The following is a 25996-nucleotide window of genomic DNA, read 5'->3' as shown; positions in this document are numbered from 1 at the left end:
ATGCTTCGTAGTACTTGTTACGTGGCCCAACCTTAATTATTATTTTTTTGGATAATGTTAAATGGTCAAAATCTGATCAGCTAGAATTCATATATGCATACATGTACCAGAGTATTTTAGTGATATCATATGCATATATTAATTACATGCATGTATATATACATGCATGTATTATGATTGAACATAAAGAATTCTAACTGATCAAATTTTGATCAACAAAATTTACTCATTATTTTTTACTTTGTGGCCCAGTGTTTATCTCCATGGATCGGTGAATCTCACTAGGGATGATAGGCAAATTAGGGGAAGGTTGGCTATCTAAGAAGATATTAGAGATTTTTGAAAATGCGTGAGAAATTTCATCGACAAAATTAAGTGGAAAAAAAAGGGAAAAGAAATTAAAATCAACTCTGTTATCTTGAGCTGCCCCATTCAAATGCCTAATCCGATCTGCTTTTTCTGTTTGCGTGCCCAAGTTCTGTATTTCTAGTAACACCCATGGAGCAGGGAGCGTCGGATGGGGAGATGGCAATCAGCTCCGACGAAGGCCCCGGCGGAGCGACGCCAGAATACGAGCGGCAAAGGCGCGTCAGGATACAGGAGAACCGTGCCAAGCTGGATGCTCTCGGTCTCCCCGGTCTCTCTGCCTCGCTCCACGGGCATTCTCCTCTCCCTTCCAAGCACCGGGAACGGAGGGAGAGGACGAAGAAGAAATCGGCACAAAGAACGGGATCCCTGGAAGACAACGACGAGGATTATCAACCCTCAGACAGCGATCGAGGCCGAGAAGCAGAAGGCACTGGAGAGAGTTCCTCCGATGATGACGAATGCGAGGAGAAAGAGAAGAAGAAACGTTTACGGAGAAAGGTTCTTTCTATTCAGTGATTTCTCTGATTTGTTTGGGAATCGATTGCTCTGTTCAACCTTACAAAGTAGGGATTTTGTAGTTTCTCCTACCATGAACCTCAGGAATATCGAGAATCAGTTCTGCAATTATACTTTTGGCACAACGAGTGTTCGAGTCACGGCCTAAAATGGATGATAGAACTAACTGACTAACTTATGCCTCAATAACTGCTTCAAAATGTTTAACCCCAAGTTAATAGTTGCTCACTCATCCAAGCATATGGAACTTCTTTACTAGCCCACAACTCACAAGGTTGGGACTTTTCTTTTGGCCTTGGAAAGTAGAGGAAGCAGAAGAGTAACTTTGAAAATCTTGTTCTTGTTAGAGAAGAGGAAACCGACAACTTTCCTCTTCCTCTTTTGTCCACATCTTAAGTTTCTGGCTTTCAACCTTCCCATACAATAACCCTGATTTATATCACAAGTCTTTTTAGGAGGTGGGCATACTATTGGACAAATAAAATTACTATTTTATTAATGTATGCTGTATAGTCAATATATAGTTTAATTTTTAGTGCTATTATTTTTGCTAAATTAAAAAATTTAATTGTTATGGATAGGTGTCGACCAGCCTTAATCTTTTCTATATTCATCCAAGTGATTTGATTAATGGTCGGGATATGTTGTAAAGATAGGTCGTAGACTGCAAACGCCTAATTTTTTGAATAGGCTTCATCAGCTAGATTTGTACTTTGTTAGATTCTATCATGATCCAAGTTCCTAGAGTCTAAATTTATCTTTTAAAATTTGACTGCGTTTGAATGACTTTTCTATTTAAAAATTTGACTTTCTTTGATATCAAAAAAGTGTTCCTACACACACTCTTCTCTCCTTTTTGAACCCAATTTGCTGCGTAGGTTTTCTAAGATTTTTGACAAATTGCTCAATGTTCCCTATTAGCCTAGACATCATTCTTTGTTATATCTTGGGATAGGATTATATACCAAAAGATCAATATCTTACTTAAGATGAAATTACTTAGCTTTGGATTCAATTTCCTTTAATCTTTTTCTTCTATGTTTTAAGGGTAAGTTGCTCCACCTATTGATAATGCACAAACATGAGGACCGATCGTCAAGGAACTAATGATGGATGAAGTAGAGTCCTCTGGACACACACTCAACTACAATACGTTGTCAACACTAATACTCACTGAAGATCCCAATTCACTAGCATTATTCCATTCTAGTTGATTCAAAGGATGAAGAGAATTTGGCTTATTTTCTTATTAGAGATACTAAGAAGATGGATCATTTAGTGATGGAGTGATTGTATTCACTAAAGAGGGTGAAGATAAACTATTAATTGCTAGAGAAAATAGAATGAATCTGAATCAGATAATAGAAAAGGAGACAAATGTGTTGCTTGGCGGAGATAGATACTGATATTTTGCATCTCAACATGATAAATTTCATAATTCTTTAACTTGGGATACACAAAGGGAATATGATCAACTCTATGACTTTGGATTGTTTAAAAGGGAAAATATTAGGTTGAGTAATTTCAAACCCACAATGTGATTTTAATGATTTCAAGTTTAAAATCATTATGAGATTTGAGACTCTAAAATAATTTAATCATGTTGTTAAACAATATGTAATCTTAAACAGACAATATTAAATAGGTAGGAACATAGCTTGTAAATGGAGCTAAATGTGCAACAAATTGCCTTGGAAATTTATGGTATTTGTATGTTGAGAACAAGGAATTAAATTTCATTCTGTTCGCATGGGCAAAATTTACCAATCCACCCACCGACTAGCATCGTGAGGCCGCTTTTATCCTGCGGTGACCTCCACGAGGGTGTAGAGGCTGTCACGATCCTGCGGCGGACGTCGCGGCAGTAGCATGATTTTTTCTTTTAAAAAAAAATTTAGGTTATTTTTTTTAACAGATAATTCCTTTCATGTATTAATTTTTCCTTCCTAGTTCTTTTCTTTCTTTTATCCATTAATTTTGTTCCTTGTTAATTTGTTTACTCTATCATTCATTAATTTTTTTCCCCTTCATTTGTATAAAATGTGAAACAAAGAGAAAAAATACCTCTTGGATGGTTATTTTTTTCTCTCCTTATCTCTTCACAAGGTAAATAGAGGAAAAAAAATAACCTCTTAACCTTAAAATGATGATCCTTTTTCCTCCTCTTTTTGTCCACAAGATAAACATAGAGAATTTTTTTTTAAAGAGGTAGGAAACAAATTATTAAGAAAGATAAAAAAAAAGAAGATAATTTTTAACTTATAAAATATATTACTACTAATGAATTAAAATATTCTATATATAAATTTGATTTAAGTTTAAACTAATAAAAAAAATCTAAATTAAATTTTGTTTAAACCTTTTTGATCCTGCTATGTTTTGTTGGTGGACTTCAATTAGCTTAAATTGATTTTACTCAATAAGCATCAAATATTAATAAAAATATTGTTAATTAATATATTTTATATTTAAAAAAAATATCGAAATTGTATCTACATGACATGATATGATACCAAAATCATATCGTTCTAGTTATAAATTGAAACTCCGCTCGAAATTTTAAATCTTGGTTGAGAACACTTTTCTGTTGTGCTTGAGAGATGAACATAAATGTTTAAGGAGGTAAAGGATTAGAGAAGCAACTGCAGGGTGGATTGTGAGACTATACTTGTAAACATTTAGAAGGAATTCAAATTGGGTATTCTTTGAAATGCTACAAAATCTGTAAAAAAGACTCAATATCACAAATTTTAAGATGAAGTGTTATAGGGCCAAATAAAAGCTTTCGTGCATGCTGTGTGAGTTACTTGAGGAGTACTACAATTTTTAGGATAACATAGTTGAGTTAAGAAAAGTCAATGGTAATATATTTTTTCTACATCATGAATTCATGATAGAGAAGAGTAATGCTGACTCAAGGTTTTATGTTGGATTTAGTTTGATTCAAGGCTTTTTGATAGGATGTTGATCCATTATAGGATTAGATTGATGCTTTCTTATGATGTTCGTTGGTGAACAGCTGTTACCAGCTATTGGTTGGGATGGAAACACTCGAATGTTCTCCAGGTCTTAGGTAGTAATTGAAGGAGAGAATTATAACTCATGTACATGTCTTCTTCTGTGATAATGGGATCAATTGGGTACTAGAGAGGGGTTTAGATGAACCTTTTTTAGTGACCAACAAAAGAACAAATTTGATACTCGTTTTGATGCTGATCTTGATATTTATTTGAGTTATTTTTTTTTGTTTGTTTTAAGGTCTTGATCATCCACTTAAATAACTTGTTTCTTTACACAAGCATTTAAATTGTGCAAGACATCTTACGTATACTTCAAGCAAAGCGATGTTATATGTCCTTAGGTGTGCTTCCCTCTTATAAAAATCAGTCATAGGCATTCACATCTTTCTTATAGTTAATACAAGCAATAACATAATTGCGAAGAATGCCTGAGAACCCCCACCACTTACAGTTATGGGTCTTATATGTTAAATTCATGGTATCTTTTTCGTCAACCTTAAAATTCAAGATCCATGAAGCTCTAACTATATAAATTGCACATGTCAACTTAGTTCTCTCCAATTTATTTTCAATGTTAAGACAATTTATTAATTGAATTCAACATGATATCTCCCTTTACATTCATTCTTTCCATCATTGAACTCTGAATATCTTTTAGCACACAAATAATTGGTTTTACTCTGCCCTTCAAGATATATCCATTGAAATTTCCACTTATTGTCTACTGATCACACTTTATAAAAGTGCTAATGTGCAATTTACAGAACTTATCACATGAATATTTGGGAAATCATCATGATATCCTTAGAATTGGATTCCATTACCTTTACAGCTTCTTGGTACTCGAACTTTATAGTGCTTTCAATGGCATTCCAAAACAATATCTTTGTAGCATGACCATTATGATTTTTCTTCCAATTTGCATATAGATGTCTTGCACAGTTTCTTTGCTTAGATAGAGGACAAATTGTCTAAATGCATGCTCAGGACCCTAAAATATGAAGAAAACTCAAATTTGAGTATTAAAATGAGTATCAAATGATATCAAAATTAGCATCAAAATGAGTTTGAAATAACTTTTAAAATTATATTTTTTGTCGGCCACTATTAAAGGTCCACACAAAACCATCTATGATGCCTAACTAATCCCACATTCTTAGATGAAACAATATCTATTTGTCATAATTCTCTCCTTCAATTACCACCAATTAACAAGGAACATTAGATTGTTTCTACTTTGACCAATAACCGATAACAATTGTTCTCCAACAAAGGTCTTGGGAAAACACTCATCCAATCCTATAATAGCATCCTTGTAAAAAGCATTGAGTTAATAACTAAATCCAACATTGAATCCTTCCTTAATTCATGAAGCGAAAAAAACGTTAACTCTTCTTAGCTCAACAATGTATGATCTTAAAAAAATTCAGCACTACTCAAGTAACTCACTTAGAATGTGCAAAGCCTTCCACTTGGCTCCGTAACACTTCATCCTAAGAACTACATTATTGAATCCTTCTTGCAGATCTTGTTATATTTTTGAGACCATCCAATTTGGATTCCTTTGAAACCTCTCCAAGTATGGTCTCACAATCCACAACATTTTGTTCTTAGTTTCTTTGTGTTTATCTTTAAAATACTTAACAATGGATGCATTCTCAACATTTAACTATTACAAATTTTCCAAGGGCAATTTGTTGTACATTTAACATCCATTTGCTTTTTAGATGTTCTTATCCATTTACTACTATATCCATTGTAGATTGTATATTGTTGAACAATATCTTTGAATTGTTTTGGACTCTCAAATCTCATACTGATGTTAAACTTGACATCATTAAAGTTATTGTGGGTTGAAAATGCTCAACCAAATCTTTTTTCCTCTTACATCCAAAATATTCCTCATCACTATTCTCATATTCTCATGTGTGATAACTTCTTCATTTGTTGATCATATTCACTTATCCATCTCTAAATTTGAATTATGAACTTTATCACTTAGAGGTTCAATATATCCTTACATATTTCCCCCAAGCAATGAATTTGTTTTTATTTTTATTGTTTGGTTTAAATTCTTTTTATTTTCTCTAGTAACCAATATCTCATCAATATCCTTATTTGTAAATATAACCTCTTTATCGCTAAATTATCTCTCTTGTGATCAGTAGAAAAATAATCAGGATCTTCCTCATCCTTAGAATTCATATTGTATTTTTCAACCAATTTAAGGAATAAATAACAATTAGTCAATCTCTGAATAAAAATCAATCAAATCAAATGTGAATTTTGAGATACTTTGGTGTTGTGGGAATAATAACATCTCTTGGTGCTGAGGATGATTGATAAAAAATAAAAATAGGGATAGGGACAATAATGTTTACTTGAGGCATCAGGTGAGGTGAGGGTTATCTTCTATTTATAATAGTGACAAGCATAGAATGATGCTAGTGAATTGGGATCCACAACAAACAACCACGTCAAACAATCGAATGGTAGGTTTTGGTTGTCTATAGAGGACTCACTCTGGTTCATCAACTATCAGTTGCTTGATGATTAATCTTTATGTTTGTGTCATAAAAAGGTTAAGCGACTAGCATAAGGTGAAGATAAAATGAGAAGAAGTTGGAGATAAAATAAGTAGTGATGTCGACATGAGCTAAAACCTGAGGTTTGGTAATTTTGTCTGTGTGGCATCTGGGTACTGTTGGAAGCAACCGAGGAAATGGTGTGTGGCATTGGAGCGGAAATGGGTTAACAGACAATGAATTGATAGGATAACAATCAATGGTTGGGAGTTCTTGTGGCAATATAAGCAGAAAGTTAGATGGGGATTAGGATTGTGAGTTGGTTGTGGTTATAGCAAGTGAACTAGCATATGGTGTTGATGATTGAGCACTATTAATAGAGCTAAGGCAACTACATGAAATAATCAGGAATTCGAGAGATTGGGGAGATCGAGTTGTATTTGGTTATTTGAATTTCAAGAGTGAGGAAGATAATGAGAAAACAAGGTTTATTTGAATTTCAAGGTTAAAAGTTTTGAGAAGAATGATTAATTATTTTAATTGTTAATGGTGGTGTAGACATATAAGTCGGCTAAATTGTGGCTAGGAATAATACCACATTATCATTTAACAACTTAATAAAAACCAAATAGTGTTGTACATTTATTACAACTTTAGAAAGATTGTTATAGATTCGTTAAAATGTGTAAACTGTATGATATATTTAGCAATTCATGGGATCTTAAAGGTTAATACAATGAATCTATCATAACCTTTTACCCAACTTGTTGAAATTCAAATTAGGCAACTTGTTATTTTATCCCTATTTTGTCGGGATTTATTTTGCAATCTATTTCCTAGATAGATTGTAATTAGCTTGTACTTATCACATTCCTAATTTCAAGGGATTTATTTTTGTATATAAGGAGGATATCCTATCAATGAGATAGTATCTTTCTGCCAAACTACGTGGTATCAGAGCATAAACTCTAGCTGAAAAAACCCTAGCATCGCAAAGACCCTAGCAGCCGGTTCTTCCTCCAGCTGGAAGACAAAGCTGCATGATTGCTGGTTCTTCCAGCAGCAGCAAGATTGCTAGTTCTTTCGGCAGCAGTAGCATCAACCTCCTTTCTGACGTCATTGACAACAAACAGAGCAGCCGACTTCCAGGTGTGACAGGATCATGACTGACTTTGATTTTTCAATGCAAGACTCTATTGAAAATTCAAACTATGTGAGTTCTCTTTTCTCCAAAGAGCAGCTGGATATGCTCCAAAAGTTATTTGAACAATTTGTTTAAGAGTTCAAATTCCAACTCGTTGACGAGCAATCAATGGCAATGCACACAAGCAAGTCCTCCTCTTGGATCATCGATTCATGAGCATCTGAACATATGACAGTGATAGACTGTTATTTTCAACATTTAAATTATGTGACAAACATCTAATGGTGCGTATAGCAAATAACACCTATACCAAAATGGTTGGAACAGGAACAATTAAAATTTCGAGCAATGTTGGTCTCAATTCTGTGCTTTATAGGCTTGGACTTGCTTGTAATCATGTGTCGGTTGGTAGGCTCAACCGAACCCTTAACTGTAAAACTAAGTTCTTTGGTGATAGTTATGTTTTTCAGGACTTGAGCACCGGGAAGATGATTGGCAATGCTAAACTTTGTGCAGACTTTACCTTCTTGAAGCCTCTTCTACATCTAGCTAGTGTGCAGGAATTTACTTTTTTGAAGCCTCTCCTACATCTAAACAGTCAACTGCCAATCGATAGTTTTAGATCTAGTAGTCTATCCAATAATTAAAGTAAAATTATGATGTGGCACTATTGATTAGGACATTCAAATTTCATGTTCTTGAAACATCTCTTCCCATTATTTATCAATAAAAGTCTTCCCATTAGTATTGATTATGTATGCCAATATGCTAAACATACCAGACACACTTATGCACCCCATCAATATCAACCAACAGAATCTCTCTCTCATTCATGTGGACATTTGGGGACCATTCAAAAATCCAAGTCTTACTGATTCTAGATAGTTCTTACTTTTCGTTGATGATCACATAAGGTTGTATTGGACTTTGCTTATGAAAGAAAAAAATCTAAGACCACAAATCTTTTAGAATTTTCATGCCGTGATCCAGACTCAGTTCTAGACTTATAGATTCTCAAATAGATAACGTTAAAGACTTCTTTAATTCCAGCCTTAGCACCTATCTCCAATCCAATGACATAGTTCAACAAAGTTCATGTGTTGATACACCCCAACAAAATGGTGTAGTTGAACAGAAAAATCCTCATATACTTGAGGTAGACAACTTTTTACTCTTTTAAACTCACGCTCCAGCTAAATTTTAAGGGAAAGCAGTCCTAACAACTACCTATCTTATTAATTATCTCCCGTTCAGGGTTCTTAAGTTCAACACTCCATTTCAAGTTCTATAAAATCTGTATCCTACACTCAGATTTGTCTCCAACGTCCCTCTTAAACTGTTTGGATGTATTGTATTTGTCTATATTCACTCAATATCGGGGAAAGTTTGATTCACGTGCATTTTTTTTTGGGATATTTAGTCAACAAAAAGGGTTATAAGTGCTTCTCCCCAATCACCTAGAAATTTTATCACTCTATGGATGCCAACTACTTTGAACACATTCCATAATACTCCAATACCACAATTTAGGGGAGAACAAAATTGAATTGCATCATTGGGGCTGGGATTGGGAGTCCCTTCTTGAATGGAGTCCTTCCTCAATCTTGCCATTATCATCACTCAACCTTCCATCAACTCCTTTCTCTCCATCATCATCACAATCACATGTGCCACCTATTTCTGAACTACAAAAGAACACACCACCTTCCCATGACATAGTGAAAGTCTATGTGAGGAGAAAGCATCTTGTGTCTTTGCATGAAACTTAGTCATATCATGAGTCAACTCGAGGCCAAGTTGAACATGAAAAGCAGCAGGATATAATAGAACTAGTTTCGTAGACAGATCCCACATGGGACGAGCCTATTGCACATAAAAAAGGTACTAGATCTTGTACTCTTCATCCGATGCACAACTATATGTCCTACTCATGTTTATTTCTAGGTTACCAAGCATTTGTGACATCACTTGACAAGGTCAGTATTCCTAGTTTTGCATGAAGCTGTAAAAGTTCCTGAATGACGCAAGACAATCCTAGAGGAATACACAACCCTGGAAATGAATGAGACTTAGACACTATCCGAGCTACCTCAAGAAAAAAGAACTGTGTGATGTAAGTGGATTTTTTTAGTCAAATAGAATCCATATGGAAGCATAAATAGATACAAGGTTCGACTGGTGGCAAAAGGTTACACCGTACCCTATGGGATTGATTATCAAGAGACCTTTGCACTGGTTGCAAAACTCAATACCATCCAGGTATTACTATCTATTGTTACTAACTTAGATTGACCCTTGATTCAACTAGATGTGAAGAACGCCTTTCTACATGGAGATCTTGTGGAAGAAGTTTACATGAATGTCCATGTAGGATTTAAGACATATAGTAGTACAAAAGGAAAAATCTGCAAACTAAGGAGAGCCTTATATATGCTCAAACAATTACCCAGAGCTTGGTTTGATAAATTTGCTAAAGTCTTTAAAAGAGATGACCACTCCCAGTCTCAAGCTGATCACATGCTATTTGTGAAACCGTTTCTAGGTGGGAAAATCTGACTACTGACTGTATATGTTGATGATATTGTCCTCATAGGAAACCATGAACCAGAAATCAAAAGGCTCAAGTCACTCCTATCTAAGGAGTTTGAAATCAAGGATCTGGGATTACTCAAATACTTCTTGGGAATGGATGTTGCTAGAAGTCACAAAGGGATCTTTATTGTCTCAAAGAAAGTATGTTCTTGTCCTACTACTAGAAACTAAGTTTAGTGGATGTAAGCCAATTGATATACCTATGGGTCCTTAATACCAGGTTAAGGTCTCGAACTAATGAAATGGAAGTTGATAAAGGACGACATCAACGATTGTTTGGCAAACTTTTCCACCTAACTCACACTCATCTAGATACAAATTTTGCTGTAATTTTTGGGAAATCCTTCAGTTGATCACATAGATGTTGTAATTTGAATATTGAGATATCTAAAAATGGACCCAGGAAAAGGACTCATGTTTAGAAAGACAGACAATCGAACCTTGGAGGTTTACATTGATGTTGACGGGCAGGTTCACCTAGTGACTGAAGTTCTGTATGTTTGTTTGGGGAAATTTGGTCACTTTGCGTAGTAAAAAGCAAACAGTTGTTGCTCGAAGTAGTGTTGAAGCTGAATTCCGAGCTCTGACATAGGACATAGACCTGACCACGGTTCGGAACCGACGGTTCGGAACCGCCGGTTCGACGGTTCCAGGCAGGTCGACCCTTAACCTTAACCGCCCAAGACGGTTACGGTTCACGGTTCAGGGTTCAGAACCGCCGGTTCACGGTTCGTCACGGTTCTCCACGGTTCAAGATTAATATGTTAAAAAAAATTAAAAATTAAAAATTAAAAATTAAACATTAAACATTAAAAATTAGAAATTAAAATTTATTGAAAAAAGGGCTTGCACTTATTTAAGTTGCCTACGTATCCCTTTAGGGGAATCAAAGCCCACGTAGTTCTTTTACATTTTTATCCTTTTACATTTTCATTCATTTCCATTTCTTGTTCCTGTCGTATTTGTTCCTTCAGTATCAAAATCTTCAACTTCGTCATCAAAGTTGCATTCCTTGGATTCTTTTCTCCGCTCTGGTCCAATCGTCCAGTAATGCTTGGGCTTCCAATGAGTCGGGAAACAAAGTTGATCGTCGTTCATCTAATATGTTGCCGCCGGCACTGAACGTCTGCTCCACAGCAACAGTTGACACTGGACAAGCTAAAATTTCTTTTGCGATCACGGAGAGAACGGGAAAGCTTTGAGCCTTCTGTGACCACCACTTTAAGATATCGAAGTTTTCGCTATCTGCTTCATTAAAATCAAAAGAAGTCGTAAAATAATTCTCAAGTTCCTGCGTGGAACTTGAGGATCCTCGTGGACGTTTTGTCCGTTCTTTTAATAAGAGTTGTGCTTTTGTAAGTTTTAAATTACTACTAGTAGTTTGTTGAATTTCAGAAATATTAATTTGTGTTCCATATTTTGCATAATATTGATTATAAATATCATATAAATAAATTCTAACATTATATATAATATTAACGATGAAGAAGAATCTTTAATTGGAATTAAAGCATTATAATATAAAGTTAACATTTCTTGTAAAACTTCTAATTTAAATCTAGGATCTAAAGCAAATGCAATTAAATAAATTTCAGGAATTAAATAAAAATATTTTTCCCATTTAGTTTTCATAGCTAAGATGCAAGGAGATAAAAATTCATTATTAATATGTTCATTTAAAACTAATACTATATTAGAAAAATTTTCTAAAACTAATTGAGCGGGATAATAAACACCGGAAAGTTGTTCGGTTGCATCATTAAATACTTTTAAAATTTCACAAATACTACTACAAATATTCCATTGTTGTGAAAATAAATATATATTAGTATTAGTGTTTTGTGCAAAAAATGAACATAATAATTCTTTATATTGAAATGAATCTTGTAATAATTGGTATGTTGAATTCCAACGTGTTGGTACATCACGTGGAAATTTTTTAGGTCTCATTCCATTAATTTTACAAAACCTACCCCATTGTTTCATTATAGATGGATGAGACCATAAATAAGAAATTGCAATTCTAATTGGTTTAATATAACTTTCTAAAATTTTTAAACCATCTTGAACACATAAATTTAAAACATGGCATACACAACGAATATGAAAAAATAAACCTCCAATAATAGGTTGACAAACAAATTTTAGATCATCTATACAGGCGGTATTAGAACTAGCATTATCTAATGATATTGAAAATATTTTATGAGTTAAACCATATTCTTCTAAAATTAAACATAATAATTGTGCGATATTATGAGCATTATGTGATTCATCAAAAACTCTATAAGCTAATAATCTTTTTTGGAGGTTCCAAGAGTTATCGATCCGATGGCAAGTCACACCCATATACGAATGTGTTTGCCAATGATCACTCCAAATATCGGAACATAAAGAAACTTTATTATCTAATTTACTAAATTCATCAATTAATTTTTTTTCCTTGTTTTACTAATTTTTAATTATACGAGTAAGTGTAGTCCTAGGAACACGTTTAGCACATGGATTAAGAGATTCTTTACAAAAATCTTCAAATGTGCATTTAGATCCAAAACTAAAAGAAAGATGTTCTACGGAAACAAATTTAGCTAATGATTCTCTTAATTTATTATCCGAATATAAAAATAAACCGGAATCGGTACTACCGTTAGTTGAAGAAAATCTTGATAATTGTGTTTGAGAACGGTCGAGTCCATATTCCGTCGGGTGCTTCGTTTCTACATGTCGTTTCAACGACCCATTAGGAAACATTACAATGCTTACATTTTGCACGTAATTTTCCGACGGAAGAGTCACCTTCTCAAAAATGTTTAGTAAAATAGAAGACTTTAGAGGAGGAAGTTCCCGAACCTTAGAAGTAATTGCATCGGTACTTCCTTGTGTTTCGGGTGTCGGATTCGGAAGATGCTCGATCTCATCATCGGTGGATTGAATGTTGGGGTCCTCCTCCCGCGGATTCATTATTTGCTTTCCCTTCCGAGCTCGAGATGATGCACCTCCGCGGCCTCCTTCCATTGTAATTGAAAATTGAAAACGAAAGCGTGTAGAGATTAGAGAATACGAAAATGAGATTAAGAGTAGAGAAGATGTGTGTGAAAAATGATGAAATGAGCTCTCTATTTATAGAGTTTTGATAGTAACGGACACTAAATCATAGCCATTGATCAAAAAACGGTCAAATGATCCTAACCGTTGAAAAAAAATACCCAAAAAACCCTCCCAACGGTTACGAACCGCCGGTTAACCGGCGGTTCCAACGGCTATGAACCGCCGGTTAACCGACGGTTCAAGCCATTTAAAAAAAAAAAAAAAATTTGTTTGCGGCTGAACCGCCGGTTCAACCCGCCGGTTAACCGGCGGTTCGCCGGGTTTACAGCCCATGAACCGGAACCGGCCCGACAACTTGCCGGGCCGGTTCCGGTTCGACCCGGCGAACCGAGTCAACGGGCAACCGGCCCGTTGACCCGGTTACGGGCCTGGGCCGGGTCCGGGCCAGACCCGGCCCGGGGTCGGGTCTAATAGGACATTTGTGTGGGAATCCGGTTGCAACGGATTCTATCGGGCTCATACTAAAAACAAGAGATTCAATTCAAATTTTGTGTGTCAACCATTGTCATTGCCAATGCCAAGAATCCAGTTCAGCTTGACCATGATCGTACCAAACATGTGAAACTTGACAGACATTTCATTAGTAAGATTGAAAATAAAGGCATCATGCTTCGCCATGTGTCTTCAAAACACTAGGCAGTTGACATTTTGACAAAGACACTATTTAGGCCCAACATCACCAAACTGAGCTTGATTTTGGGTTTGAAGAGTATTTATCGCCTAGCGTGAGGGGGAGTGTTGAAATTCAAACTAGGCAACTTGTTATTTCCCAGATGGATTGTATTTAGCTCATATTTATCACATCTCTAATTTTAAGGGATTTATCTTTTTATATAAGGAGAATATCCTATCAATGAGATATAGTATTTTTCTATCAAACTATACAACTTATAAAGTTTCTCAAATTTACAGAATTTATAAAATTTCTCGAATCTGGCATAATGCTTGTATTTTTACTAAAATATAACCTTCATTGAGATTTCATTCCATTGTCATTTAAGTGATTGCGTGGCATCTTCATCACATTGTGCCAACTCATTAAGTTGCATAGTAAATATCCATTGTGGAATTTAATAACTTAATACCCATTTCTCCTTAACCTATTAGCTTTTGCCCTCTTTATCCTTGCCTATCCTTGATGAAGTCTAGTTTTGAAGGCTTCAAGAAGTGCCTAGAGCTCCACATCTCTGGCGGCCTCTGACTCATCCTCTGTCTTCTTTGTTGCAATGATCTCACCAAGGTGCTCAATGTTGTGTCTCTACCTTTAGCAACCTCTACTTTAACTCATTTATCCTCTTGAATGCCTCTTCTTTTACACCAAGAAGCTGATCCTGAAGGCCTATGACAACAACTAGTTGCTCTATTCCCTCCCTTATCTCCTCTCCTATGCTACCAACCTTGACCTTTGTCTTTATGCTTGTTGTTTTTCCTGCGACAGCTTCATCTTCCCTTATGCCTACTATGCTCCCACACTATCTTGGCTAAGGAGGTGGGCTCCTTGGATAATTATTTCCCAACTGTTCTCTACTTATAATGAGTGTGCGCCATTTTATTGAATTCCTTATACGCTGGCATGCCTATACTACTGCCTCTGGTACATTCACCGTTGAGGTGTGTATGATTGAGCTAGATTGGCTGTTGTGAGGGGGTTATTCTGGAGAAAGGGTGATGTTAGGTTAGGTGATGTTGCTAGTGGCAACATGATCAGATTGTTGATATCTGCCCCATCAATCTATGCATGCTCGTTTGCTGCTTCACGTTTAACCCTTGTGGGTACTCCATAAATGGCCACGAGGACCATCCCCAAATCCCCTTCTTGATTTATGATGACCAATATATTGCTCTTCATGCCCTCATGCTCTAACCGATTGTCGTTGCCTTGACACCATTATCCATCCCCAAACTCTTCAAATCATTGCCATTACAGACCCTGCCTCCTTCAACAAGGGAACCAACCCTAATGTCCACTTTACTCCAGAGGACAGATTAGTGTGGATTTCACGAACGTTGAGATGCTTTCTTTCGTTTAGTACATGTAGAATTAGGAGAAGGATGGAATCACAATCCATTTGTGGATTGATTTTTAGCCGATTTTAATCAACACAAAGTCCGACGCAGAGCATTTCCTTCCTCCCATATTTAAAAGTTCAACTCCATCTCCCAAGCACGCCCTTCACCACTACCGCGAGCTCATCGAGTGCTTTTTTCCATTCTTTTCCATGACAAATCCTTTTCCTCAAGGGATGATTCATCTGTCTATTATCTGCTCTTCGGATTAAACTGGGCATAAGGGTCGTCGGTGATTGTATCGAGATACTCACCAAATGTCACTACCTTGCTGTTCGCTTCAGTTTCATCCACCGTCGCATGGCTGAGCTGAATGGCACCTTGCTAGGTTGTGAGCCGCACAAAACCTTAGCTTTCAATCAGGTCTTTGGCTCATTCCACCTGATGAGAATGCCTCACCTGCCAACCCTTACGATGAGCTCTTCTTTATTATCATTAAATGGTTAATGACAATTGAATCTAAACAGATGCTTTGTTTTAATATAATACACTAACATTTTGCTATGTTTGGGCATAACGCTACTCATTGTGCTAGATTTATGCATGAACCATTTCTAAAACTATCACATTATATTGATTTATTGCTTATATAATAGAATTCTAGATTAATTTTTTGCACTACCCGATCTAACTGTTCTTTTATGCCCATAGCTGATGTTTACATGAGGAATAGTCCCAAGTATTTTAGTTATCCTATTCTTACCCAATTGGCGTAGTTTAATTGATACCATATCTGGAAAGATCTAATGAGACCCTCGTCAAAACATGGAAGTAAATTAATACCCGTTTTATTTCCTCTTTCTGACCTATAAGGTTCAATGTTCAAGATAGATGTGCTTTTACATCTAACTGTAGCTGATGACTGGTTTAGGGCTTCTGTATTTCCACCCTTTATTTAGCAGTTTATTTGTGACCTATGGGTTATTTATATACTAAATCTCAACACCAGGTGAAGAGTTTCAATACTTTTCAATGTGGCAAAGTCACTCTTGATTTAGATGCTGTTTCTTGCGGTAAACCACCTGCTCTTTATTGACGCTGTTTAGTCATCTTGATGATTCTTGTAACTGAATCAGGAAAAGCAAAAGGGTTCTTCCAAACTATCAAAACTGACAAATAAAACAAAAACAAGAGGGCTGGATGAATTGCTTGATGATGATTTTACCTTAAAGCAGGTATATGAAAAAAAAGGTTATTCATTTGTTGTTATCTATTTTTGTATAGTTGAGTATCCAAGACGTACAACTTAGTAAAACTTAATATGTAGGCAATTGATCTCTCAATTGGTGAACGATTGGTGGATTCAAGTGAAACTCTCAGTGGATTCCCTCAAAACTCTGAAACTATTGTAGCTAGTTCTAGTCTTCATAAGAAAGACAGCATTACCAATTACAGACCTTCTGGAAGGCAAAAGAACAAGATTGTGGTTGGTTATTCTTCTTTTGAATGAAATGTATTGTGATGGTTCTTGTAAGTTTCTGATGTCTTAATGATTTATTTTTCCTTATATTTTACAGAAGAAAAGTCGAATACAGCTAACTGAAGATGAAATGGTTGCTTACTTCTTTACCTTAGATGGTAAATATTTTTTTCCATGAACTGTTCCTATCTGAAATTTGATCCAAAATAAAGCTGGTTGGAACTCGTAGTGCCATTATTATGTTCGGCTTTGTATCCATCTTGCATATCTACAGGTGAGGCAAATATAGTTGTAGAACTGGAACAAATAGATAAACCGTAGGAATTTTCCTAGTATAAATTAAAATGACAGTTTGACATAATCAGGTGTAATCTTTGCTACTGAGCAATGACACAAAAATGCATTGGAAGAGGGGTAGGAATATGTGGCAAGGGAACTAAAGATATAGCATATTTGGTTCTCGATATACAACTAACTTTGATATGCAAGCCCAGGCAATCTATGCAGTCATATATATGGTTTAAGCAGCCATCATATGCTATCTATGTAACCTTCATAAGTAAACACCCAAAAGTACAGCTATGATTTAAGATCCAACCAAATTAAATAAATAACCATAATTATTCACTTGCCCTAGCATATTCATAAATATAATGGCTTATTATGTTGTTCTTTCTCCTCAAAGGATTAGTTCTTGTAATTGTTAAACGCTTTTGTCCTTCACCTAATAGTCAGATCGAATGATTGTGAAATTACGTCGATACTTCCACATATTATAGGTAATGTAAGAGACATCTTTCTTTTCCTTTGGAATTCTTAATTACCATTACTTAGCTTCTAATTTGCCTTCGACCATTAAATTACATATGAATAATGAATCCTCCTCTCTTTAAAACAAGGGGTACTTTCGGTTTTGTGCATGCTTCAATCTATTTTGTATTTTTCAATCTAGAGTCACTCTACGAATTATAATATATTTTGAATTATTTTAATAACAAACTTTCTAGAATGCCTTATTAATTAATCTTTTTAATTAAAAAGTAGAGGGTTTTATGCAATTAAGTGGAATAGGTGTCGGCCATTGGACCATGAGCTTTGGTTGTGCCCAACACAAGTGGGTTGCACTTGACCTGACTTGAGGGTTGTGCACAACTTGGCCTAGATTCTGACTGAACTCAGCTCGTGAGTTGTGCCTTGCAGCATGAGAGCTTGCCATGCTCAACATGGTTTGAGGGACTGGTGCTCTCCGGCTTAGCTTGCCTTCGAGCCTGATCTAGCTATGTGTCAAATTTGTCCAGTTTGACACCTTATTTATAGTTTGACACCCTATTTGTAATTATTCCACATGATTAATTTTATTTCTTTAAATGTTGTTTCCATGTTTGTTGTTTGCCAGACTCACTCATTGAAGTGTATGCTTTTTTTTGTACTGAGTTTTTGATTGGAGAAATGGTTACAATTTTTTTTCCCTTCCTGCTTGTCCTACATTTGATGACAGGAACAGAATAGAGTAATTTTTTATCCATTTCAATTTTCTTTTTAAGTTCCCAAGCTATTTTGTTGGAATGCAGAAGTTGGTAAAGGCTACCTCACTCTACGTGACCTACATAGATTGGCCTTAGCTCATGATTTTAGTTGGACAGAGGATGAGCTTTTCAGTATGATCCAGTGCTTTGACAGTGACGGAGATGGAAAGGTATTGCTTTAATTTGACGGCCAGCTAGATTTCTTATACTAGGAATGACTAAGCCACTTAAACATTTGAATTTTTGAGGATAATATTGCACGAACAAATGTTATGTATACATGTACTGAAAAGTAACAAAATTAACTTGATAAGATGGCCAATGTGAATTGGGAATTTGGTTTTCTTATTTTTTTCTTATTTGCAAAAAATCACGGTATATTTGACCAATACTTTTCTTGAAAAGGATTCCTGGAGTGACTTCCTTTTGGATCTAGTAGTTGTGTTGGCATGGTATAGCAATTGCTGTGTTTGGTGTAAATATCATACATGAAACTATTATCTTCGAAATTTTTGTATGTTTGCTAATAGATTGTAGAAAGGACCGCTAAAAGTAATGGTGATTTACTTTTGAAGGACTCAGGAATTTAATAGAATCAAATCCTTCCCCCTAGTATACTTGCTTGATTGAGGTGGTTATAGTTCTACATTCTATGGATAATATTGATGGAGGTGTCTTTAAATGAAAGATCCTATCTAAATAATTTTCGAAAGAAAGTAATGACTGTTACTTATGCAAGTTGTTTTAGTTGCTAATTATGCTTTAGATGATCATTTTAGTAGATCATTGGGTTGTAGACTTTAACAAACTTCCTGTCCATCTTTTATTGGAATGTATTCGCTTAATCTATTGACAGATATTTGTTTTTGCCATGCAACATATGCAAGCTGATACCAATTTAGTCATATATACCACTGATTTGGTTTTCTTGCAGCTAAGTTTGGAAGATTTTCGAACCATTGTATGCCGATGCAATATCTTGCAAGATGAAGGAAGACCTTGAATTTGCTGGCCAATGCAATAGGAAGGTATATTAGATTTTTGTTTGCCTTGCTCAAGGACAGTAAACTGGTAGGTACTTTCTTGTGTTCCCCGTGTATATTAGATTTGGCGAATTGTTTATTGAAGAAGGTTCCAATTTTGCTTTCTAATGCCTCAGTTGCTCCAAGAATAAGAAATTAACCAAGTGGATTATCTAGCAATCGATCTTCATGAAGGGCTGCTTTGGAAGTTCACTTAATTTTTCTTCTGAGCAACAGAGTAATCAGGTGATTCTGCAAGCGTGGAATTCATCTTGTTTTACTCTGGCTTTTACACATCCGATTTGCATTGGTAAGGATAAAAACTCACAACCGTTCTCCAAATGAGCCTGAATTCAATCATGTCTATCAAAGTGACCTCCAATTTGTTAGTCCTCGAGAATTTGAAGTATTGTTAGGAGGAAACTCAACTAATAAATATGCATCGAAATAACATATCATTATGGTTAGTTGTCAACAAACAGGTAATTCGGAATGATGACTTTTTAGCAATCCGCATGGTAGTGGGATGAAGCAACGTATGCAGATCATGGCAACAAGGGGGCAGAGGGATGAACCGATCTTCAATCAAGGAGGTAGAGTTGTTGGGAGGGTGGAACCATACCAGTCGACTATTTGTGGAGGTCAATGTAGAGCATCAAAGAAGGTGGTCATTGGTATGTTCTAGGCAGGTGAGTAGGCGATGGAGAGGTTTTCATTAGTCAGTAATTCATTAGGATTGTAACACTATCTGTTTGGAATGGTGTGGGTTTAGACGGCGCTTTGTAAGTTGAATGGTGAAAAGAATTCCACAATGACTAGTATGATAGCTTGATTGTAACATAGTGTTCTGAAGGGTGTGAGAGTTTAGATAGCTCCTTGGGGAAGTTGAATGGTGAAAAGAATTCCATAATGACTAGTATGATAGTTTATGCTGATAAGTTATCAAAGTTGAATTCTCCAATGGATTTGAGACTTTTGGTAGACTTAGGGCTAATGTCTCTTCCGCTTAGCTTCTATGATTTCATCTAGAATTTGTTTCCAACGAGAACAATAAAGACTCCTGAAGAACTCCATGTTAATGGAACTTGAATTTGTAGGATTGAAAGAAAGCTAAAGGGCTAGTGAATATAACCTGAAGTAAGACTTAGATGCAACAAGAAAAATTATTCCACACTAATAAAACAAAAGCAATTGACAATAAAAGAAATGTACAAAAAGAAAGAGAGAGACAATGCTAACTCAATGGTATATGAAGCTTGACAACCCTTAAACTCCTATTTTACTATTTATGACTTTTTGGTAGATCATTTCATGAATTTCATTAGTTTCTTTCTTTTCGAAACCTTTTAAAAGTGTACAATATCTTGATTTCAAAAAGACTAAAAGTAAATTATAATGGATAGAAGAAAGAGCTTTAGAGTAGTCAATTTGGTAGAATATCTTTGTTGCACAATTGATTACTTTTCATAGCTAACACGATCTATAGTTATAGGTTTCTCCTAAGCTTCTAAGAATACTTTAAAATCCTCCATTTTACTTTGCATTAGATGATTGCGCCTCGATATTAGTTGAGGCCGTTGGCGCGCAATCATTTTACTTGTCACTTCAGTTGAGTGTTTGCATTCATCAAACTACCTTCAACAGACAACAATAGCTTTTGGAAATAACTATAATAACGAACAAACCATTTTGCTACAACTAATTAATCGTCTATCAGCTGACTCCTGATATCGGTTGATTGTCTTCAATAGTAACTTTTGAAATGGTTGCTATAATAAATTAACCGTTTTGTTATAACCATTTTAACTGTTATTCACTCAGCTTTTTAATATAGATGAAATAATATCATTCTATTTCCTTTGGTTGAGTTGCTAGTCGACTGACACATATCATTAGTTGACTGGCATATTAATAAATTGAAGGTTTGTATCACTTGCTGAATTGACTTGATTATCAGCCTCTGGAGTGTTGACTAAGTAAATTTAAAGACTTTTATTCAAGTCTAATCTAGCAATTTTTGTGTGTGTGTGTATGGAGTCTTCTATGCTTTGCCAAGCTTCTATCAATTATCTTAACGGGTTAGGATTTGTTTTGCCAAGCATCCTTTCTCTTGTTAAATTTTCGATTACCTTTGATATATCTAGACTTCTAATTACTCTTACTTTCCTTTTACTATAGGACCTTGTTTGCATATGGTCACATGCTTATTAATATTTGTTCTAATTAAACTCTTTACTCAACCTAAAATTGATTGCACCAATAATTTTTCTTTTTTCCAATATTTTGTAACCAAATGATATTAGATTATGAACATATGAAAAAAAAACTGAATATGGCAATATAGTTATATGAATATAAACAATATGATTATAATAGTATGAATAGCTTGTTTTTTTTTCTTTAAATTCATGTATCTAATTTTTCAAACTTATTAATTTTAGAAATGATCGGCCTGACCTCATAGAAATTTTTCACTGATTATCAGGGTAAATAGAAAATACTCATGATGACTTATCTAAATGGACAATATTCTTGGACCATTTTTTCACTAGAAGGAAAATCCCTTGTGTATCGCAGCTGAAACTCGAATCTTAAGTCCCTTAATTATCCATTGGAATGTCTAATCATTATACCATTATATCTAATTTTTTGAATTGACTAATTCTAGAGGTGATTATCAGGTCTTACGAAGGTTTTTCACCGACTACCAAGCTAAGTAAATCGAGAAACGCTTATAGAGGTTCGTTTAAATGATCAACATTCTTAAGTTCATTTTTCACTGGTATCCATTAGAGATTCTAACCATTACACCATTACCCCAAGAGCCCCGGGTCTGAATATTTATTGGCTGTGAAGTGTAGTAACAATATATATCATGTTATGCGGTATAACTCCCGTATTACTATCTTCCTTGTTTATCATACATCAAAAATTAATCCAATATAATGTAGTTATAGAAGTATAGGATACTTGAGCATTTATTCTGTGTTTCTGAATAATAGTATTGCTCATTTCCACTCGAGTAGGTTGAGCTCGATTGAGCATTTATTCTGTGTTTCTGAATAATAGTATTGCTCATTTCCACTCGAGTAGGTTGAGCTCGAAACACATTGTAAAGAGTTTTGCGGGTATACTTTCATGTAGCGGCTTGAAGTGGGTTGATCATAAGAGTTTGATCTTCAATTGGGAGATGAAGTATGAGTTCGATAATAACTATCAAAATGTATGGTTTGCTAATGCCCTAGAGGTTTGATTAATGTAGACCTTATATGCATATTAATTCAATTGTTTTGTATGGACAAGTTTGGGAACCCATTTTAAATAATTTTTTAATATAAAAATGATATGTTGTTCAAATATGCTAAAATTTATAATCGTTTGTATGATCTTATTCTTATCGTTCCTATATGTCATTTGAAAACCAAATGACTCAAGATAAATAATTGACAATTTTTTTTTTGTAAAATTAACTTGGTCATATAAACAAGGTTTCATATCCACTCTTCATAAAATGGATGTTTGGATATGTTTGATTGGGAATCAATTTTTAAAACATATTAAATATATATTTTAGTTGCTTGATAAATATACTAACTGGTTTTCTTATGTCTGATGGAGGTAGATTTAACAAGAGCACATATGATATTTGAAATTATTTAAATTTGATTAAAATCATTTAAATTTGATTGAAATTACATTAAAATTATTATAACAACTATGATCATCTTTGTTATAATAGTTTTTGATCAGGTTAAAATACTTTAGATCAAGTTTGAATAATTTTAATTAAGTTAATAAAAATATTTTAATATGATAATATTACTTCCTAATAGCTATAACAATGTTGAAATAAGGATATTTTTAGGATGATAAATTTGTTGAGATGTTTTTTTTTTACAAAAATGATAAAAGGGCACTCTTTGATTTTTTTTAAAATATATTTAACTAAATAATTTGATAATTCCCTGTTAAAATTACGTATAAATATCCCCATCCCTGTCCACTTCCACTCAATCTCCTCTTCTGGGTTGCCTACTGCGAGCGCTTCCCGATTTATCCTGGTGGTCGATAGGAAATTTTCATGGGATCGGGTCGATCATCCCAGACTCGATGTTATCCAATTTGATTAATCATTTTTTTTCTTTACATATAGTCACATGTTTATTAATATTTGTTCTAACTAAACTCTTTGCTTAACCTGAAATCGATTGCACTAATATTTTTTTTTGTCGATATTTTGTAACCAAATGATATTAGATTATGAACATATGGAAAAAAAATTTGAATATGACAATATAGTTATATGAATATAAACAATATGATTATAATAGTATGAATAGCTTGCTTTTTTTTTCTTTAAATTCATATATCCAACTTTTCAAACTTATTAATTTTAAAAATGATCGGTATGATCTTATAGAAATATTTCACTAACTATTAGGATAAATAGAAAAATACTCATGACGACTCATCTAAATGGACAATATTCTTAGACTCGTTTGTCACTAGAAGGAAAATCCCTTGTAGTGTATCGCAGTTGAAACTCAAATCTTAAATCCCTTGGTTATCCATTGGAGCGCCTAACCATTACACCATAATATCGAATTTTTTGAATCGACTAATCCTAGAGGTGATCAATCAAGTTTTACGAAAGTTTTTCACTAACTATCAGGTCGAGTAAATCGAGAACCGCTCATAGAGGTTCGTTTAAATGATCAACATTCTTAAGTTTACTTTTCACTAGTATCCATTCTTAAGTTTACTTTTCACTAGTATCCATTAGAGATTCTAACCATTACCCCAAGAGTCGGGGTCTGAATATTTATAGTGTAGTAATGATATATATCATGTTATGCGGTATAACTCCCGGCGTGCTATCTTCCTCATTTATCATACATCAAAAATTAATCCAATATAGTGTAATTAGGTTGAGCTCGAAACACATTGTAAAGAGTTTTGCGTTTATTCTTTCATGTAGCGGCTTGAAGTGGCTTGATCATAAGAGTTTGATCTTCAATTGGGAGATGAAGTATGAGTTCGATAATAACTATCAAAATGTATGGTTTGCTAATGCCCGTGAGGCTTGATTAATATAGACCTTATATGTAAGGGATCTTGCGGCTGGCTAGAAGGGGGGTTGGATAGACGGCGCCCCAAATTACTCGCTTCCTACGTATTCGTTAGTGCGTAAGCGGAAATACAAAGACTAATTACGAATACAAAAGCTAATGACAAAGAAAAGAACAAGCAAACCAATGCACGTCAATGTAACGTGGTTCGGAGATGATGCTCCTACTCCACGGCTGTCCGTAAGGTGGACGATCCCGATCCTTCGGTGGATTAGCCTCCGGCAAACTCCGGCTACTCAAGCAACTCCTTGTGGGTGGAGAAACCTCACCACAACACCAACCAAGAACACTTGGACACAATAGACCTTGAGCACTTTGGTGACTACTAATTAGGCTTTAACCAAGTCTAATTTCGTCACCTTGGCCGGCCATTCCAAGCTCCTTCTTATAGAGCTTGAAAGAAATCAGTAAGCTGATTTGCCCGTTACCAGTCGACTGGTCCTTGCACCAGTTGACTGGTGCCAGCCCAACGACTCTCTCAACGGCGTCGACTGCTACAGTACCCGTTGACTGCTACAATACTCTCATTGACTGCTACAGTACCCCCCACAGGATTTTTTCCCCAAGTACAATCTCTCATGCACTCGTACCCTCACGACTCACTTGACTCTTCTTTGCAGCCTTGACTTCTTGCCTTCAAGCCTACTTCCTTTGGCTCTCGTCCCTCGGATGCATCCAAGCCCGCGGCTCGTCCATAATGTCATCCTTCGCGTATGCCTCGAAGTCGCTTCCCTAGACCATTGTCCTTGCTGCCTTGTCCACGGTCCCTCGGATGCTCCATCCTTCACCGGACCCGAAGCCATCAAGCTGACTCATATATGTGTATCCTACAAACCTGCACACTCACATACACATATCAAATAACAAGGGTAAACTTAACTTAAATCCTTTGCCCAAACACCAAAACACATGGTCACACGGACCATTGGGATTGCCCCAACAATCTCTCCCTTTTTGATGTTTGGCAATATGTTTAAGTTAGGGAAAACATATAACAAATAAACATGCTAAAAAGAAACAATGGACTTACGTTGCCAAGGCTACACACTTGGACTTACACCGCCGAAGGGACTTACGTTGCCAAGGCTACACACTTGGACTTACACTGCCGAAACAATGCATCATGCATTTGAACCTATCCCAAGGTTCCCCCTACACCTAAGCTCCCCAATGAGCTAGGATTTTCCCACAGGGATTTTTAAGAACCTATCACAAGGCTCCCCCTATGCAAAGACATTTAAGGTTTTCTCAACTAAACCTTACTTCTCCCCCTTTGCCTAACATCCAAAAAGCTCTCCAACAATATCCCAATTGTTGAAAATTGTCGTCCAAACTGACCCAAACTCATGTATTTATCCCCCATGGATCCCATACATCTAAACGAATTGACACGGTCAAGAACAACACTGGAAAACAATATTAGGCTGGTATCAGTCGACTGCCCCTGAGTGCCAGTCGACTGCCCTTGAGTGTCAGTCGACTGCCCCCTTCGACAGAACCTTACAGAAACATTCTGTGGTCGAAATCTACTGTTACCAGTCGACTGGTCTCGGCATCA

General features: G+C 35.4%; 1 protein-coding gene across 7 annotated transcripts; it reads left to right on the top strand.

Moving 5' to 3' along the window:
- The first annotated feature begins 425 nt into the window (after positions 1 to 425).
- Positions 426 to 22650, top strand: LOC121985365. Of its 7 annotated transcripts, none has more exons than XR_006113143.1 (9): positions 426 to 867; positions 16418 to 16516; positions 16609 to 16767; positions 16859 to 16919; positions 18333 to 18457; positions 19222 to 19358; positions 19447 to 19555; positions 21991 to 22049; positions 22403 to 22650. XR_006113143.1 is itself a non-coding variant. In XM_042538770.1 (7 exons), the coding sequence occupies exons 1-6, from the start codon at positions 499 to 501 to the stop codon at positions 19288 to 19290; spliced, it is 882 nt and encodes a 293-aa protein (XP_042394704.1). In that variant the 5' UTR covers positions 426 to 498; the 3' UTR covers positions 19291 to 19315; positions 22403 to 22650. The 7 variants fall into 7 exon arrangements, 2 of the variants coding, with proteins under 2 accessions (XP_042394704.1, XP_042394703.1); XR_006113142.1 differs by having other exon boundaries at positions 19447 to 19619; XR_006113145.1 differs by lacking the exon at positions 19447 to 19555 and having other exon boundaries at positions 19222 to 19315.
- Positions 22651 to 25996: the final 3346 nt, after the last annotated feature.

The sequence above is a fragment of the Zingiber officinale genome, chromosome 5B, assembly GCF_018446385.1.
Source record: "Zingiber officinale cultivar Zhangliang chromosome 5B, Zo_v1.1, whole genome shotgun sequence".
In the NCBI taxonomy this organism is placed as follows: domain Eukaryota; kingdom Viridiplantae; phylum Streptophyta; class Magnoliopsida; order Zingiberales; family Zingiberaceae; genus Zingiber; species Zingiber officinale.
The sequence above is the reverse complement of the archived record's forward strand: the minus strand, read 5'-3'. Positions and strand labels throughout refer to the sequence as shown.

Excerpts from the sequence above, each read along its gene's own strand:
- LOC121985365 (XM_042538770.1), top strand. The coding sequence starts at position 499 with ATGGAGCAGGGAGCGTCGGATGGGGAGATGGCAATCAGCTCCGACGAA. Across the intron at positions 16,517-16,608 it reads ATGATTTTACCTTAAAGCAG|GCAATTGATCTCTCAATTGG; the intron begins GTATATGAAAAA and ends CTTAATATGTAG. Across the intron at positions 16,768-16,858 it reads GGCAAAAGAACAAGATTGTG|AAGAAAAGTCGAATACAGCT; the intron begins GTTGGTTATTCT and ends TATATTTTACAG.